The sequence below is a fragment of the Periophthalmus magnuspinnatus genome, chromosome 7, assembly GCF_009829125.3.
Source record: "Periophthalmus magnuspinnatus isolate fPerMag1 chromosome 7, fPerMag1.2.pri, whole genome shotgun sequence".
Taxonomy (NCBI): domain Eukaryota; kingdom Metazoa; phylum Chordata; class Actinopteri; order Gobiiformes; family Gobiidae; genus Periophthalmus; species Periophthalmus magnuspinnatus.
The window spans coordinates 20,368,439-20,387,130 of NC_047132.1; the positions used below are offsets into that span (position 1 = coordinate 20,368,439).

Below are 18,692 nucleotides of genomic sequence, written 5' to 3' on the forward strand. Positions count from 1 at the left end.
CTCGGAGGTCGGAAACTCGGATCTCGGAAACACGGATCTCAGAATGAGGTAATCTCAGAGTTAAACATCGGATGCATGTTCCAGTTGTCAAGTTGGAAAAACAATGACCAGTGTATTACAGAAAAGTCTGCCAAAATGTAGCTCCAATTAAGTTAATTTAGTAACCCAGACATTGTTACTACATTAAAAGTAAAGCAACATTTGAGAGTGAATTTCTGCTTTTGTTGACAGCTCTGTGTTCATGTAAGCAACATTAGCATACCAGAGCATAACAGCACATTTTTAACTACAGAGGTTAAACGGCTGTGCAGGAGCAGGTTCATAGAAGCGGGTGGACAGGCAGGTGGCAGGAGGGAGCAACTAAAGGGAAAATCGCACAAGTACAATCAATATTTTAACTGCCTGGTTTTTAATTTGTTAACTTTCCAAGTAGAAATTCTAAGATCGTGGGGCATTCTTTTGTCATGTACAAGTCAGAACTCAGAAAATCCGACCTCTGAGGATGACCGAACTTAACGACTGAGCACACATTATTGGCTTGCTTATATCCATCAATACTGCATTTCTAGTCCACTTGACAGGAAAATGTTTAGAAACTATTCATTATCAAAAATCCCACTGGTTCTGACTTTGTATATTTCTTATCTCTAGCCAAGAAAGCCAGCAGTGTAAGTGTTTGGTCCAGCAGTTTGTGGACATTGTATAGCTTATAGCGCTTCCATTTAGTGCACACATGTAGCCCTGCACACAGCTGTAATTACAAGCTCCCTTCAGAGTTAGCAAGTCCAGTCTTATACTCCACTGGTCATTCCACTCACGACGTCCCTCCAGCCGCTCGCTATTAGAGCTGGGAATGTGCTGTGCCCGAGATAAGCCCGCATCTCCATACGCGGGAGGTGGCAGGTGGACAAAGAAATAAAAAATGGAAAAGGGAATCAAAAAAATGAAAAAAAAAAAAAAAAGTAACGGCCAGTGTGTAAAACAAGCTCTCCCTTTCCAACAATTACCTCAAGCCCCGCACTGCTCCTATCTCCAACTCCAGCAAACTCTCGGGCTGCAATTTACCGCTTGCACTGCACTGATAATGCTGTCTCCAGGGTACGGAAGGAAAGAGTGATGGGCTGGGAATGAAAGGGGGAGAAGACAGAATGGGAGAAGAGCTAGGTGAAGAAAATTGTAAAAAGAAGGGAGAGATAGACGGAGAAAAAAGCAAAAAAGTATTACCATAGAAATTACAAATGCAATCCCCAAGAGCCAATTTACGCCTGTGTCAAATGCGCAGACATGTGATTTAGGCTGAGGAAACTAAATCACCTCTTGACCCGATACGTTTGGGAGACAGGCAAATTAATGTGCCTTTGTGCCAGTTTATCAGCAAAGATCGATGCAGGCCAAAGTGCAGGGAACAAAAGTTGAAAGGCGGTTTAGGAGAAGACTCACACAACAGCTCCGCCAAGAGGTCAGCAGTAGGTGCTACATCGTTTTAAGTCAAATAGTGGGTTCAAAACGGTTTTCATAAATCAGACATTTAGCATTACAGAGCATAAGTTGAAAAAAAAAAAAAAAGAGCCATTACAAAAAATATTTTCTGGTTTACATCCATACACAAATAATTAGAATATACTGCAATTAACAAGTGTTTGAGCAATAATAAATCAATGAGACTACATTTGTTTGGGACATCTTCAGCAAAGTCCACATTGAATACATTACAGTGCCCCACGTTTGTGGGGCACTGTAACAAATACTATAGATAAACTTAATAAAATTTACCAGTATGTTATGTTGAAATGTGGCCATTAGGGGGAGTTCAAAGACCATAGATATGCCTAACTGGACTGTGGGACTGCAGGGGCAAACAGTACTTAAATAATTTACATTGTACATCTCCTGATCTTAATTATTCATGCGTTTCTGCTCACTTTTATATTCAACATTTTGAGGACTTCAGTTGCTAATCACTATGGCAACGGTTCTCATTTTTTATAATTCTGAAATTCATGGATAAAAAGAAAAATAACATAAAAAGTTCAAGTAAACCAATAAGATTGCTTTAGTCAGACATAGTAGGGAACTATTCAATGCTGAATTACAAAGTATAACTACTATAACATCTAGAACCAAAACCCAAAACACTCAAGTGATACTATTTTTACCACACACTGTCACCACTTTGATAGCTGCACCTGTTATATATCTTCAAATAAACGAACGAGTTAAAGTTCAGTATCTGTTTGATGGCAAATAAATGTTTGTGTGTGTGTGTGTGAGGGGGTGTGTGGGGGTGTGTGTGTGGGGGGGGGTGTGGGGGTGTGGGGGTGGTGGTGTGTGTGTGGGGGTGTGTGTGTGTGGGTGTGGGGGGTGTGGGGGGGTGTGGGGGGGGGTGTGGGTGTGTGTGTGTGGGTGTGTGTGTGGGGGTGCGTGTGTGGGGGTGCGTGTGGGGGGGTGCGTGTGTGGGGGTGTGTGTGTGTGGGCGAATTGTGAATAGTGGGGACTAAAATCTGCAGATACACACACATCATGCGTACTGCCTCCGTTATGAGGATAAAAATCATGTCCTCATGACGTAAATCCTTTATTATTAGATCAACAACATAATTTAAAGCTCAGATGCGGGTTAAAATATGTTAAGGTTAGGAATTAGATTAAGGTAAGGCAAGGCCAGGAGTAACAATGGTAAGAGTCAGTTTTCAGAAAATGAATGTAAGTCAATGTACTGTCCCCAAAAAACGTAGAAACTCTACAAGTGTGTATGTGTGCATGTGTTTCTTGGTGTGTGTGTGTGTGTGTGTGTGCATACCAGCACTTTGGCCTTCTCAGCTTCCCTCCTCGTCTGCAGTTTCTCTTTGCTTCGGGCTTTGGCGAGCTCATCTATCACTGCCTCTTTCTGCGCTACTTTGGACAGTTCGTCTTTCAGGAATTGTTGCTGCTCCTCAAACCTAAAAAATAAGTTAACAATAAAATAACACACACCCTTGTTGTTCCCTTGTTTATCCACATGATGGTGCAATATTACCACTTTTAAAGCTAGAGTGGGTGTTTGGGTGATAAATGTCTACACTGAAAACCATTCCTCCTGAGCTATAGAAATAACAAAATGCACTCACCTCTTCTGCTCCTCCTGTTTGTTAGACTTGGGACTGGCTGGTAAAGTCTGCTTTGTTTGGGAATCTACACTTGGGGTTCTTGATGTATCTAAAGGCACAAACGCTATATTTAATAAGGAAGTAATATTATGTTAAGACCATTTTAATGTGCAATTTTTTTCTGCCAGTAAATATTTAACATAAAATTATGAATAGAAAACTTTATTATCTTTTTACAGTTTCAACTATTAAGTATGGTTGTATGATTTCCTCTACAAATAACCAAAACTCCCATCTTATTCTGCATAAAAACTGCTGACCCTGTAGTCTAGATCTGTTCTTAAATGTGATTCTTGTATTAGTTTGTCAGTTCATGTTTCGGTCTTTTTGTCAGTTCTTCTGGACAAGTTTAACATGTGCACTTTGAACAGAATCCTATTATTAAAACATACAACGTGAATCTAATCGCAATTTCAATGTTTGTCAGAAGCATCGTAATTAGATAGTTTTCCCAAATTGTTGAGCCCTATGATTAAGTAAGTTGTTGTGTTTCAGTGCCCCCTACAGCAGTTACAGATATCAGCGTCTTCTGTGTATTTCTCTAAACAATGAGTATGTTTTAACTATTGCGACAATACAAAATGTGTTGCCAAATATAAGGTTTTTCTTGGGTGTGTAAAAACATAGTATCATTGGTGCCTTATGTGACCTGGATCTTTCTGAGAAGTTGTTGCAGTTGTCTCAGGAGCAATATTGGCCACTCCTTTCATCCTCTGAAGAACATCCTCTGACAGCTGCAGAACAAAGAACACATTATTATTATTATACACACATTTAATCCGGGGAGCTTTTAAATATATGTTTACAAAAGAACGGGTAGATGGTGGGAGATCTGGTTCATTTGACACACAAAGAGTTAAATCTTTCCCAGTCCTAAAACCAAAATAAGCATTACTAGGGTGATTCACTCTTTCTGTGATTCAAGACTCATGAACGTGTAGAGGGAATTGACTATTTAAAATGTTAAGTTTCCTATTCCTATTTTGCATGATTCCTACGTTTTGAGTCACGTTACTAACAGTGACACAGTCTACACTTGCAGTATTTGAGTCACGTATCATATATAAGCATGTACTATACTGCATTTGTACAGTCGCTATTGGAATTTTCAGGCACCTTTCAACGCATAGACATATAAGTATACAAGTAATAAACGTTTGAAAGTACTGCTCAGTTATATTTACCAGGAATACACCAAACTCCATTCACAAATAACGAACAACGACGCACTACAAAATCTAACGGATAACGGATAAGACGAGCTAAACTAATAAAACAAATCTGTACTATAAATATGAACCTTAAAAGGAGCAACTATAAATAAAACATATATTCTACTACTCCAAAATGGGAGCTAATAAAGAAAAGGTTTCCACTCTTGCTCTTGAAATGCTAACGGCTAGCTAGCTATGGAAATACTAGCAAAACAGCCGGTTTACGTGCTTTACAGTATTATGAAGCTAACACGTTACGCCGAATTATTACATGAACACCAGAAATATAGACGGTTTGTTTGTTAATGGTCAAATGTGGTTAAAATTGTTGTTCTAGCCCATGTTATTTATGTTGTTAAATTTGAACAGAGTTTGGCTTAAACGGTACACATGAAGTAGTATGTCAAAGTGTGACAGCCCCTGCATCCCTTTAGCTCCTCCTCATATGCTACACATGCTACACATACTTACCACTGCAGTCTATAGATGCTGCCCCCATCATATAGAGGAGGGCGAAGAAGAATATGCATCTGACAGCCCGGTTACACTCCAGACGTGACAAAAGCATTAAGGCTAATCAAAACGAAAGCTAAATTAGCATTACCTTGACTCCGCGGAGAATTCTCACTCTGTCCTCGTCGTCTACACCAAATGACACCTTTCTGGTCCTGCTCTCTCCAGAACCCATGATTAAAAGCAGAGTTTATGAATGTGAATTAAACAGCAGAGTTAAAATGCGGGTAGAATCCTTCTTTTGCCCTGTCCAATGACATTAGTGACAGATGTATGGGGTTGCCAGATTCTGTGTAGTTTATCCTCCTCGTCCTACTGTAACTTTGTGGTTGCCAGATATGCAGTCCATGTGAACCAGTTTATTTAGCTAACATGATTTGTTTTTTTGTTCTGGTGCAACACTACAAAGGAAAAATGCTGCCAAGCTTTTTTATCCTATTCACTATACTATTTAGTTACGTTTTCCCTGCCAAAAATGTGTGAAATCCATACAAATGTGTCATAAAACAGTAAAAAAAAAGATAGAGCAGGATCATCTATTCCATCCTGGCTCCTCTTGTTGGTAACAGGGAGCGCCATATTGAGAACACAGCAGAATTTGTTAGCAAAGTCAAGCATCTCCAATTTGACCTGGATGAGACAGTGATTTCCTGTGATGTGACCTCTCTTTTCACTTGTATCCCCACATCAGTAGCGGTGGAGGCAGCAAAGGGTATACTACTGCAATATATAAGCTAAAAGAGAGAACTAAATTGTAACCTGACCAAATATGCCAACTGCTGGCAATGCATTTAAATACCACATATTTTCAGTAACTAAAGGAGACAACTTTTCGATGCACACTATACAATGCAGCACAAACTCTGTGTTACTAGAGGGTTCAAGTGGTTCCTACAAGCACAAAGGGAAAAGTAAAAGAATAACAACATGTGCAGAAAGCCCTCTGTTTGTGAATATCCAAAATGGGCCTTTAATCGATGTAAGGGAGCTAAAAAAAACTAAAAAAAACAAACTAAAACAACAGGACAACAGAGAATCAGAACCTATGAGAAAAGGTGCAAATATTCCCTACACAGCTGGTGTGTTTGAAAAGCTTCAGGAGATTTTCAGCCATCATGGAATCCCGGTCTATTTCAAACCAGAAAACTGATTCACCGAAAGGACAAAACCACAAGCCACAAACAAAGCAATGAGGTCTACTCCATTCAATGTACTGAGGACTGCACTGAGTGTTATATTGGAGAAACAAAACAGTCACTCCATAAAAGAATGTACCAACATCATCACAAGAGCAGCTCAGGACCCCAATCTGCAGTCTCAAAGCCACTAACCACGCCTTTAAAGATAGTGAGGTAGCTAAAGAAAAGAAAATGAGGTAGCCAAAGAAAAAAAAATGGTTTCAGAGGAGAGTTAAAGAGACGTTTTTTGTTTGGAAAGACAGCCCATCTTTCAATAGGAATGGGTCTCTTAGACATCATCATCATCACTTTTTAGCAAAAGTACTAGCTAGTCTGCTAATAGGTGTGAGAGCACCCATTAGGCACTTGAATGATAATGCACAATATGACTCAGGCACAGTTCACAATAGACCTAGTGAACAAACAGCAACTGTAAACAAATACGTGTGCTAGTTTCAGTGTAGTCGCTCCTCCCTGCAGATAGATATAAGGCAGTGTCCATCAACAATCTGACCAGAACTGAAGACGCCACTTGGATGAGCAGTGGAATGTCTTCACTCTAAAACTTTTGTCCAGTTGACAGAATTGAAATTTTGCCACTAGTAAAAGAAATATGATTCATGATCATGTTTTATCACTAATCTGCTAAATGTACCTTACTGTTAAATAACCAAGAGTTTTTCAGACACTGATAAAACACACACAGGAAATTTTGAAGCCCTACTGACCTTTTTCCGCTTTGCTCACTTTTTCCGTAAATGCGACGGCACTGTGCTTTCTTTGTGGTGGCATTTCAAGTTAATCGGGAATCCCAATAAATTCAAGGAAGAATTTGAAAATGTGATATGAAGTAGGTGAATTTGTGTAAAACGTTCTATGTCCATGTGCACCAATAAGTCTTTAAAACAGGGCTTTAAAATGGCTCTGTAGTCTGTATAGAACATATTTGCTGTCAAGATCAGCTGCCCCCTGCAAAATAATACAAGCCGAATGACAATGGCGGTGCCCACGGCAACGTCTGGAATAAGGTGAATAATGTAGAAAGCTCTTGCCTTCACATGTTCTATATTGCATTAGGCTGAATGTTTAACGATAAATAATATTTAGGTCAGTTTAAAACTGTAACATATGGGCTGTGCCGTGCAATGTCCTTAAAATCCCCCCATTTACAATAATCTGAGGCATGTAGGCTACCTTATTTCTCAAATATGGCCTCCCAATAAGCTACGGCATAAATTAATTGGATAACTTATTGTAGATATTGGGCCAAATGTTTTTCCTTTTATGTCTCCCTTTATTCTTCACTGAAAATATCCAATACCCTTGATACGCTGCTAAGTAATATGATTCTTATTTGAGCTCAATCAGGCAAATTAGTAATAATCTGAATAATCTGAATGTATGCAGTCTCAAAAATACTGGAATGGGCTCAATGACTCTCAACCACAGAAAACAGGGAATATGATTGACACAAACATATTTTTATTCCAAAATTAGTATTACAAATTACAAATACACTGATCTGTTTACACTATACACTGACTAAGTAGTATTGTTCACATTCCACTGTACAGCATTATCCAGGAATCAGGCGTGTTGGAGTGAATACTGAACGCGGGGTATAGTGGCTCTCTGAACACCGCCCTGAATGTGTGCAGGTGCTCACGTCGCCCTTTGGTGCTGTGGAACGCCAAAGTCCCGCCTTCGTAGTCCAGTGCGATCTCGATCCTCATTGGGTGATTGGTCATTTCTCCCAGTGCGACATTACAGGACGACTGGCACACTGTTAGCTTACCGTTCTTCCACTGCAGCCTCCAGGACACTGAGTTGTGCCCGAGCCGGCTATGGTCACCGCGTCTGGGGATGCTCTTGTAACACACCCCGAGGGACCACATACTATTGGCCCCCACCTCCACCACCCACACATGCTCCCCACTAGATATACTTTGCCGGCACAGGATCTGAGGAGCTGAGGTGAAGCGTTCGGGGTGGTCCGCGTACTGCTGCTTGGTGGAGCTGAATTTGATGGTGCGGAGGTCATTGGAGACGGTAAGGCTGGGGTGAGCAGTGACCAAATTGAAGGTGAGGTCCAGAGGGTTGAGCAGAATGTGGAGGGAGTCCAGAAGACGGGTCATCTCTGAGCGGAAGTCCTGGGTTTTGAGGCCGGCCTGCAGGCGCCTGGTGTTGAGAGGGGCTTTAGAAGGGAGGTTGGATGGAATGGAGGTGCTGAGGATGCTCCGTAGGTTCTGTTCTAACTGCATGAACCTGTAGAGATGAACAACAAGATACAGAAAAGAAAGAGACTTGAAGACTGGGAAAAGGTTTTCAAAGGTCATTAGATTTATATACAACCTTTCAATTTATTCATTCCCTCCATATTCAGAGGTGATAAACTACTATTGCAGCCTTGGGGCAGACTGATGAAAGCAAGACAACCCATCTGTCTCATTGGTCCCTATGAGAACCACCAACACTCATGCACACCAACTTCTTTCATGCTAGGCAACATGGGTGAAGTGTCTTGCCTAAGGACAGAATGGCAGATTCCTCTAGAGCTGCTGCCACCACACTATAGCACCTGGTATTCCCAGCAGCAATCTGCAGCCTTGCTTAGATTCTAAGGTCTGACCAGTTTGAGTACTGACAAGCAGGTATGGCCACGAAATGTATCAACTTCCATCTGGAAAGCATTTTCATTTTTGAAGGTACTGGTTTAAGGAGGAAGCCACTGCCTAATTAGCATTATTTGTACTTCATACAAATGAGACATTGCACTGACAAATTTTTTGTTAAATAAATAATTGCTGTCCTGCTTTTTTGCAGCAAATAGTTTTGTTAAATACAACTGTTGTTACACTGGTAATAGTGAATTTGTGGCTGTGCTGTACCTCTGGATGAAGATGTAGGTGTCTGTCTCATTGAGGGCCTTGATAGTGGCCCTCTCAGCCTCCACAAGCTGCTGCTGCTGCTCCTCCAGTGCACTCAGACCAATCTGCCAGCTCCGCCTGCGCTGGCACCTCTCGTCCTCTAGAAGGACACACAGGCGCTCCCGATATCTGAACACACCATACAATGTAATATTAACCTTCATTTATTTTGTCTGTGTAATCCCTCAGTCATCCAGGTCTGATCCATAGTAAAATCCGTAAAAGCGTCAGCTTTTAGTATTAATTTATTTTGATGAGTTTTTCTTCCTGACAAAGTTTAAGCAGTTACAGAGGTATTTCCAGTGCATAATTCACCAAAATCTGTTGAAGAAATGACAACATTTTGGTTATAAGGAGTTCTAACACAGTATAAGGTTATTTATCATTAATACAAGTCTCACCACCTGGAGACATTGACAGTGTTGTCCATTCGAGTCAATTGCAGTCCAGTCTTGTTATGCTTTTCTTTGGGAGTATTAATCCGCTGATGGCATAGACCAAGATAACCAAAGACTGAGCTGGCAGTGAGTGCCCTCAGTACAGCACAAATTATAATCGGCTGAAACATATTTACATGTCTACAGGGGAAAGTACATGAAATGTTACCAACCGCTTGGGGCTGTGCTTCGGTAAAATGCTTTATAATATATATACATATACCAAATTTGGAATCGTTTTTGCTTGTTTGGGATGGAAAGAAATGTAAAAATCCATTCAAATTATGTTAAATGTTCAGTCACTTAATTTCAGTCAGTGCTCATACTAGCAAGATAATGCTCCCAGTTGGTTATTTACAGGTTCATTTACTTTAAAAAAAAATCTTTCATTAGAATCATTTTCATTGAACTTTTTAATGTTAATTTTAGTACTGGAGTTGTGGTGGAAAATGTCTGTTGATATTGATGTAGAGAAGGTTTCAGTGGTGGTCATCTGGATAATGTTTTTGCAAATACGTTTCAGCTCTTATCCAGAAGTCATTTTTAATTTGATGGTACTGGCTTGAGGCTTATTCTACTCTGAGTTCTCTAAGTCCAGCCCTTGACTTGTACCTAATTTCAGTTGGGAGGTGATGTTATGAACATGGCGTATTCACTAGAGGCAGTGAAGAGGAAAAAAGTACATGATCATGGGGGCGACAGTGGCTCAGTGGTTAGAGTGTTGGTCCCCCAACCCGAAGGATCAAGGATCGGAGGATCGAGTCCTGCTTGGACCAAGTTCTGTCGTTGTGTCCTTAGGCAAGACACTTCACCCACATTGCCTAGTATGAAAGTGGTGTGTGTGTGAATGATAGGTGGTGGTTGGAGGGGCTGATGGCGCAGATTGGCAGCCTAACTTCTGTCAGTCTGCCCCAGGGCAGCTGTGGCTACAATAGTAGCTTACCATCACCAAGTGTGGAAATGAATGAATAATGACTATAGTGTAGCACTTTGAGAGGCTTTGAAAAAGCACATTACAAGTGTAAGCCATTATTATTATTATCATGCTATCTGTCATTAAAATCAGTCAAAGATGTTGCCTTGTCAGCTTGAACAGGCTGGGAACTATTTTGATTAAAAGCAGTTCTGTGGATGGTTTCAGATGTCTCATAGTGTCCTACCTGTCAACCAGCCCAGCCATGCTCTCCATGGTGGTCATGGCCTTGTTGATAAGTTTGTCTCCAATGGACTCAGCTGTCCCCTGGTCCTCTGTTGTCTTCTGTAGGAGCCCTTCAGTCAGTTGCAGCCTGCAGGCAACCACCTGTGACACATGATACTTAGCTTAGTATCACATGGTATGCTCGAAACAGAACATATTGTAAAGAACATATTGTAAAGAATCTTAAGACATGTGACTTTCTGACAGGAACATGCACAGATAGGGCACATTTTTTTATGCTCACTTCTCTTTCCTGTCTCTCGCTCATGAGTGTGAGCCTGTCGCAGCTTCAGACTCAACATGTGTCTTAAACTTAACAGCACATAGCGCACAAGATGGTCTACACAATCTAACCTTTTAGCCATTTTTTTTTTTACATTTTTTTGGACAATCTGCCTCTTATTCATGATGTTACGGGCAGAACAGCTGATGCAATAATACGTCTGTAGATTCAACAATATGAGTATATTGCGTTGATGCATGTCTCATTTCTTGGGAAAGATCAGTTGAATTCTCATAAAAGCAACATAACACTTAAGTCTAGGAGTGTGGACAAAAGTTTTAGACTGGAGTGTGACTGTTCTCTGGAGTGCTCAGTGTGAGGCTGCTGCTCAGAGGGAAGGAGCAGAGAAGTGCTGTGTCTCTCTCTCTATATAAATACTCTGATAACCAATTGCATGTTTTGAATCTCGGAGAAAAGTAGGCTATAACAAGCTTATATCTCATTATTTTTTATCAGACTGCTACAAACTAGGATTTCTTCACCTAAAACACCCCCGATTACAGAAGATTACATGCATTTTTGTCAAAAGCTCCAGGGGGAAAGACTCTAGACCCCCTATGTCGACACACAAAGCTAAGCAGGAACACACCTAAAAGTAATTTAAAGTAAAAGTGCTCTTTTTTCTTGTTTGAGCACCTGCCCCTCAAAATGTCCTTGCTTTCTGGATTTCAGCTTTCTTGTTAATCAGCATTTTTAGGACTTACTTCAATATTCAACTGCTGCCATAGCAATTTATTGTTAATTGCTATGGTAGCATAATTGTAAAAAATACTTTCGATGGGCAATTAGCACCAGATAAGAAATAGACCAATTCATGCATAATATTGGACTAGAAATCAGAAGAGTTTTTTTTTTTTTACTGTTTATCAAAAATATAGTCAACATTTAGTTACATATTAGTTACAGTGGTTGAATTATTATTTAGTTATCATTTATTATACACATGCATTTTACTGTTTATTGTCATACTAAGAGCTTAAAAAAATAATAAATAAATAAAACTAAAAAAAATAAATAACTTTACCTTGCCCCGACTCTCCAGCGCCCTCCTCATCTCCTCCTCTGCCACAGAGAAGGTGAGCACATCGTGGGTTTGGTGGTGCCCCTGAAGGACGCAGATAGAGCAGAGCAGTGACATGTCGGTTGAGCAGAAGTACTCGAGCGGCCGGTGGTGACTGGAGCAGTTTTTAGATCCAGAATTCTGAATAGTATCTACCACCGTGTGCACTCTGAACTGCTCCTTCTCATTGTGCTTCTGCAGATGTCTGCTGCACAGAGACACCTCACACTTCAGGCAGGTCTTCACAGCTGCTGAGGGTTCGTCTATGCAGTGGTCGCAAGGCATGCTCACTGTCAGGGACATATTTCGGGGCTCGTCCGGTTGCAAGTTGGTCGCCCGGTAACTGTCAATGATGCATTTGAGTTTGAAGTTACCCTGTAGGGACTTGTGACCTTGGTAAACCACTCTGCACTCAGGGCATTTGAAGACAGATGTGGGAGATTTGTCTGCGTCCACAGTCTGGTTGATGCAGGTCCGGCAGTAGTTGTGTCCACAAGGCAGGCTCACAGGGTCGGAATACAGTTGGAGGCAAATAGGGCAACTCAGCTCAAAGGCTAGCTGCTCTTCTGGCTTCGACATTGTAGAAAAGTCCTTTATTCATGTTTTAAAGCATCATCAAGTTTTCAGTCTCGATATTGGGATGCAGAAACTTCAACAGTGACGGTGAACAAGATGACAGAGAACAAAGAGGCAAAACTTTAACATAGCTTATATATGGGAAACAGAGGAGGAGTGTCCAAAAGTACATGCAGGGTAGCATTCCATTTCAAGAGGCCCGGTGGCATTGTTGTACAAAGAAGTCGGCTGCCCTGAGGGTTGATGTTGATGGTGCAAATATGCTACAGAAACTTGGTGAAAAAGTCTCAGAACATATTTTAGTTTTAAGACACTGGGGTCCTGACAACCAAAACAGCCTTTTTTGTTCAAATTCAAACATGTTTTTTCTGCTTTTTTAGAAAATGTGGTCAGTTACCTGGAACGATTTATGATTAGCCATTCGTAGTTCATTGATAGCTCTCTGTGTAATGATTATATATAAATTATTTTCAGTACTGTTTTGTGCAGCTCATATCATATTAATGAGTTTTGTTTTTTAATCTTTGCTTTAGTTGGGAGCCATTTCTGCAGCTGAACAATGAAACTTCTATTGAAAGTAATTTGTTAAAATCTTCATTTTTTGTACAGTTAGATACATTTTTGAAATATTTATTGGGTACTTGTGTCCAAATTTTGTTTCAGCTTCTGTTCTAGGGTTACTCGGTCAGCTTGCTTGTTTATATACAGTGGTGATGAGGGCTGCAGGGTTTACACTTCTCACTTGTGCACATATCTGCTGACAGTAAACAGGCTTGAAGCAAAATGTAGAACGAAGGTCACCGTCCGGAATTATGACAAGTGGAATCTCTTCTGCACAGACTGGACTGGACTCTGGGCTCCTTCTTGTTTACGTGATAAGCCTGTTGTAAATATTAAGTTCTTACATTTGATACATGGTTTGCCCTCAAACTCACAGCTTGGCAGTTCAATCCTACACTGCTATTGCATCCTTGGGCAAAGGACTAAACTGACTGTATGAATGTGGTGTGTGAGGGAGTGGTATGGGGGTGGCCGCTGTGGCAACAGTATATCACCATCATGTGGAGTGAATGAATAAAGTATGTTAGTGTAAACACTGAGCATAAGACAAATGAAAAAAGTAATTAGCATAATTTCTTTGAGCAACAGGTTGTCTTGACAAACAAACTCAGAGTCAGTACTGACAGTTGAGTGTCTCAAAACACAGTCACTTCACATTAGTGACATTAGAAAAGAGACACATACAAAATGGCATGCAGGCCAACAGCCCTGAACAGGTGTGCTGAATCTCCTTAAGAAGAGAAGGCAGCTACAGGTGAACAAACAATGACAAGAACCCTCCCCCTTAAGTTACTAATTAGTTTGATGATTTATACTTACATTGGTTGTAGGAGATTAGGAGGAGGAAGGCAAGTCAAAGTTCCACTTCCCACTATGGCATGTAGTGAGTCAAGTTCAAAATCTGAGAAGATTTCCCAGGCATTATACTATTCCTGATAGAGAACACATCTATCTGCAGAAGCTAACACTGTGCTTTAGTGTACCTTTAGTATACCCACTAATGTAACCTTCAGGTTCCAAAATGTCCAATGCTGCTTGAAATCATAATGTCCTTCACAAATGCCACATGAGTTCTGACAGAGGTTTCTGTGTGTACATCAGTACACATCAGTGTAACTTCACTTACTGCAAATCTACTCAAATGTCTTGCATGTGCAGTATGTCTCTACGGTCACAAGGTGGTGTTATAGCACCTCTTCTGTCAAGCCCTTTGAAAATAAAGACCTCATCTTCCTAATGGAGCTGCAATCTTCAGGTGAAGAGGAGATGTGGTGCTGAGTATTGTATTGTACAGGTACAATACTTTACTCTTTATTTCAGACACATTTTATTTTGGTCATATATATATATATATATATATATATATATATATATATATATATATATATATATATATATATATATATATATATATATATATATATATATATATATATATATATATATATATATATATATATATATATATATATATATATATATATATATATATATATATATATATATATATATATATATATATATATATATATATATATATATGACAAAGAGGAGGGCTGATCGAGGACTACAATAATTTAAATGGGTGCAAGAGCGACAGTAGCTCAGTTGGTAGAGTGTTTGTCCGCTGATCCAGAGGTGGATCTAATCCCACTCTTGACATAAACATCATTTGTAGAGCAGTCAGATCCACTGACCCACAGGTTGGTGGTGCGATTCCAACTCCCACAGATGAAAACTGCTGTCTTGTCCTTGGGCAAGACATTTAACCCACATCACCCCCAGTATTTGTGTACACTGGTGTATGAAAATGTGTGTGAATGAGTGGGTAGTTCTTTGATGTAAACCTTTGAGTGCCTTGAAGGTGGAAAAGCACTACATAAAAATATAACCATTTACCATTAAACACAGGTGTTTATACTCAGCCCCTAGACCTTTATTCAGACATTAAGTCTTAATGGGACGCTCCAGTATGTTCTGATGTGTTTACAAAGGTTCACTTTTGTACTTGTTGTAAAGAGTGTTGTTTATGGTAATAATACAGAAAGTAGTCTGAGGGACAATAAAAATTGGTCTAAGGGCCTCATTTGGCCCCATGACCAAAGCCCGGACATGTCTGATTTATGACAATACACTGATAAGCAACAAGGTGTTATTTTATACTTTGGAAACACTAAATATATTTTTTATTTTGAAAAAGTAATTTGATTAAAATACTATTATTTGTAGTAACTCTATCCCCAGAATCAGAATTTTGTTTTGGGTGTTATCTGAAATATGCCTATTAATAAATATCATAATTCTTCATATTAAAGGTGCTGTTTATTCCCTTTTATTAAAGCTGCGATTTAGTTCTCCATATTAAAGCTGTTTAGTTCTCTTTATTAAATCTGCTATTTAGTCCTTTGTATTAAAGCTGCTGTTTAGTTCTCGTTATTAAAGGTGCTGTTTAGTTCGTCATATTAAAGGTGTTTGTGCTCAGGGCTTTGGAGGTTCACTACAAAGGAGGCGCACTACAAAAGCGATTGACATGGGGTCCTTGGGCTGTTCCATCAACCCATGAGACATGGTAACACTCACATACTATACTGTACTTTGCAATATAACCAATAGTTAGATTTATTTAGACCTGGTTTAGCACTGGATTAGTCCTGATGTAGTCATGATTTAGACCTAGATTAGCCCAAGTTAGTCCTGGTTTAGGCCTGGTTTAGTCCTGGTTTAGGCCTGGTTTAGGCCTGGTTTAGATCTGGTTTAGACCTGGTTTAGAACTGGTTTAGAACTGGTATAGTGCTGGATTGGTCTTGAGTTTGAGCTAAACTTTCTATTATTTACAAATTTAATGGTAACTAGTTGACCTCAACTTTGAATGTTGTCGGATGGTGTTAGGAATCTTCTGAGGAGGAAGCAGAGACTGGGGACCCGGAGGCGGACTCGTCCATCACCCTGGCTCAAGTCATTGAGGTGGTTGGCAAGCTCCTCGGTGGTAAGGCTCCGGGGGTAGACAAGATCCGTCCCAAGTACCTCAGGTCTCTGGATGTTGTGGGGTTGTCTTTGCTGACACGTCTCACATTGCGTGGCAGTACTGCTGGACTGGCAGTCCCTCTGTATAAAAAGGGGGACCGGAGGGTGTGTTCCAATTACAGGGGAATCACACTCCTCAGCTTTCCCGGTAAGGTCTATTCCAGTTACTGGGAGGAGAATCCAACCGGTGGTCGAACCTCGGATTCAGGAGGAGCAGTGGGGTTTTCATCGTGGTCGCAGAACACTGGACCAGCTCCATACTCTCCATCAGGTCCTCGAGGGTTCATGGGAGTTTGCCCAACACATGTGCTTTGTCGATCTGGAGAAGGCATTCGACCATGTCCCTTGTAGTGTCCTTTGGGGGGGTGCTCCGGGAGTATGGGGTCCGAGGCCCTTTGTTAAGGGCTGCCCGGTCCCTGTATGACCAGAGCAGGAGCTATGTTCCCATTGCCGGCAGTAAGTCAGACCTGTTCCTGGTGCATGTTAGGCTCCTTTTATCATCGGTTCTGTTCATGGACAGAATTTCTAGGCTCAGTCAGGGGTCGGAGGGGGTCTGGTTTGGGAACCACAGGATTTCATCTATGCTGTTTGCAGATGATGTTGTCCTGATGGCTTCATCGAGCCAGGACCTGCAGCAGGCACTCGGGCAGTTTGCAGCCGAGTGTGAAGTGGCTGGGATGAGAATCAGCTCTTCCAAATCTGAGATCATGGTTGTCAACCGGAAAAAGGTGGCTTGCCCTCTCCGGGTGGGTGGAGAGTCCTTGCCTCCAGTGGAGGAGTTCAAGTATCTCGGGGTCTTGGTCACAAGTGAGGGAAGGATGGAGTGTGAGATTGACAGGTGGATAAAGGCAGTGTGCGCAGTGATGCTGGGAGCTCCCTTAGAGATAGGATGAGGAGCTTGTTTGCATGGGAGGAGCTCAGAGTAGAGGCGCTGCTCCTCCATGTCGAGAGGAGCCAGCTGAGGTGGCTCGGGTATCTGTTTAGGATGCCTCCTGGACACCTCCCTAAGGAGGAGTTCCAGGCATGTCCCACTGGGGGGAAGCCCTGGGGAAGACCCAGGACATGCCAAAGGGACTATGTCTCTCGACTGGCCTGTGAGCACCTTGGGGTTCCACCAGAGGAGTTGGAATCTGGGAGTCCCTGCTCAGACTGGTGTCCCCTCGACCTGGCCCCGGATAAGCGAAAGAAAATGGATGGATGGATAATGTTAAACTAATTTCCTCCAAATAAATGTAGAGACATGTTGGACATAAAGAGACCAGAGTCTAGACCTGAGTCAAGACCGCAGACCTCAAGACTTAGGAAGATGAGTCCAGGTTTATTCAAGAGCAAAACCTGATTGTTTAGTACTGCATAAAAGATCCTCTAGTCCGGGTTTAGACTGCCTGCACTAAACCCTGGACTAAACCCTCAAGGCCTGTTTAGACCTGGTTTAAACTTGGTTTAGACCTGGTTTAGCACTGTATTAGTCCTGGTTTAGATTTGGTTTAGAAATGGTTTAGCAGAGGATTGGTCCTGGTTAAGCCCTGGTTTAGACCTGGATTAGCCCCTGTCCGGACCAGAGTCCAGTCCAGTCCAGAGTCTGGACCAGATTTCAGGCCTGATTTCAGACTATAAATCAGTCCAAGTTCCAACCATGGAGTCCAGTTCAGTCCTTGGTCTACTCTCAGGGGAGTCCAGACCGGAGACTTCAAGACCCAGAAAGAGGTGTTGAGAGGATGAGCCAGACCAGAACAGGTTTGTACAAAGCAACTCACGTTATTTAAAAGACAGAGTTCAGATGAGCTCAAGGCATGATTCAATGTAGATGCTTCAGTGCATGTTTTGTCCCGGTTTAGTTCTGGTTTAGGCTTGGTTAAGTCCCTGCTTAGTCCTGGTTTTGTCCTGCTTTAGTCTTGGTTTAGTCCCGGTTTCGTCCCAGTTTATTCCCGGTTAAATCCTGATTTAGTTCTGGTTTAGTCCCAGTTTAATCCTTGTTTGGTCCTTCTTTAGCACTCCACTGACAGGTTACCCCAGCTGCATGGATCAAATGCAGAGAATTAATTTCCCTCACAAGGAAGTATATCTTAACCTTAGGCCTGATCGTCTGATATTTTCAGAAAAACACCGGACGCAAAGACATCCAGGTTAGAGTCTGAACCAGAGTCCGAACCGGATTCCAGACCTATCCAGACCCAAGTCCTGACCCTGGACCAGATCCCAGCCAGTCCAGTCCCTGATCTAATCTCAGGGGAGATCTAATGAGGTCCAGACCTTAAGACCCTGAAAGAGGAGCTGAATTGAGGACAGCAAAGGAAAGAGGTTTGTGCTTGATTTATTCAGATTTTCATTGGGTTTATTACATTTGAATATTAGATTAGAACTGTATTCACTAAAATATTCACTAAATAAAATACCGTAATGCACTGACTCTAAACTCATCTGTATGTTCCAGAATATGGCATTTAACTTATTTGACAAGCAGGGGATGTCACTAGGCCAAGTTACATGTCAGATCTTCAGAGAGATGACACCACGCATGTTCAATGTAATTTTTACCCATTAAAACACCTAATTGAATAAATGCAAGGTAGAT

The 18,692-nt window shown here is 41.2% G+C and overlaps 2 protein-coding genes across 3 annotated transcripts in view; both read right to left on the reverse strand.

Moving 5' to 3' along the window:
• The window catches only part of chchd6a (coiled-coil-helix-coiled-coil-helix domain containing 6a), a 67,612-nt gene extending 62,436 nt beyond the window's left edge, over positions 1-5,176 (reverse strand). The window contains exons 1-4 of one of the 2 annotated variants that reach the window (XM_033970197.2): positions 4,965-5,176; positions 3,796-3,880; positions 3,108-3,195; positions 2,801-2,939 (exon numbers count right to left, since the gene is read on the reverse strand). In XM_033970197.2, coding sequence (XP_033826088.1) covers positions 2,801-2,939; positions 3,108-3,195; positions 3,796-3,880; positions 4,965-5,048 — 396 coding nt within the window. In that variant the 5' untranslated portion in view covers positions 5,049-5,176. The remainder of the gene's footprint in view (positions 1-2,800; positions 2,940-3,107; positions 3,196-3,795; positions 3,881-4,964) is intronic. The other variant, XM_033970198.2, reaches the window with a different exon arrangement.
• A 2,418-nt stretch (positions 5,177-7,594) lies between these two features.
• LOC117372999 (E3 ubiquitin/ISG15 ligase TRIM25-like) lies at positions 7,595-12,640 on the reverse strand. The gene is made up of 4 exons (XM_033968857.2): positions 11,921-12,640; positions 10,576-10,715; positions 8,940-9,107; positions 7,595-8,316 (listed from the first exon to the last, which is right to left on the reverse strand). The coding sequence occupies exons 1-4, from the start codon at positions 12,533-12,535 to the stop codon at positions 7,608-7,610; spliced, it is 1,632 nt and encodes a 543-aa protein (XP_033824748.1). The 5' UTR covers positions 12,536-12,640; the 3' UTR covers positions 7,595-7,607.
• Between the last annotated feature and the right edge of the window lie 6,052 nt (positions 12,641-18,692).

What these genes read in the sequence shown, in the direction of transcription:
- LOC117372999 (XM_033968857.2), bottom strand. Translation starts at nt 12,535, where the DNA reads ATGTCGAAGCCAGAAGAGCAGCTAGCCTTTGAGCTGAGTTGCCCTATT. An exon ending in CGCTGGAGAGTCGGGGCAAG is followed by an intron (nt 10,716 to 11,920) that starts GTAAAGTTATTT and finishes CATGTGTCACAG; the next exon opens with GTGGTTGCCTGCAGGCTGCA. An exon ending in ACCTACATCTTCATCCAGAG is followed by an intron (nt 8,317 to 8,939) that starts GTACAGCACAGC and finishes TCATCTCTACAG; the next exon opens with GTTCATGCAGTTAGAACAGA.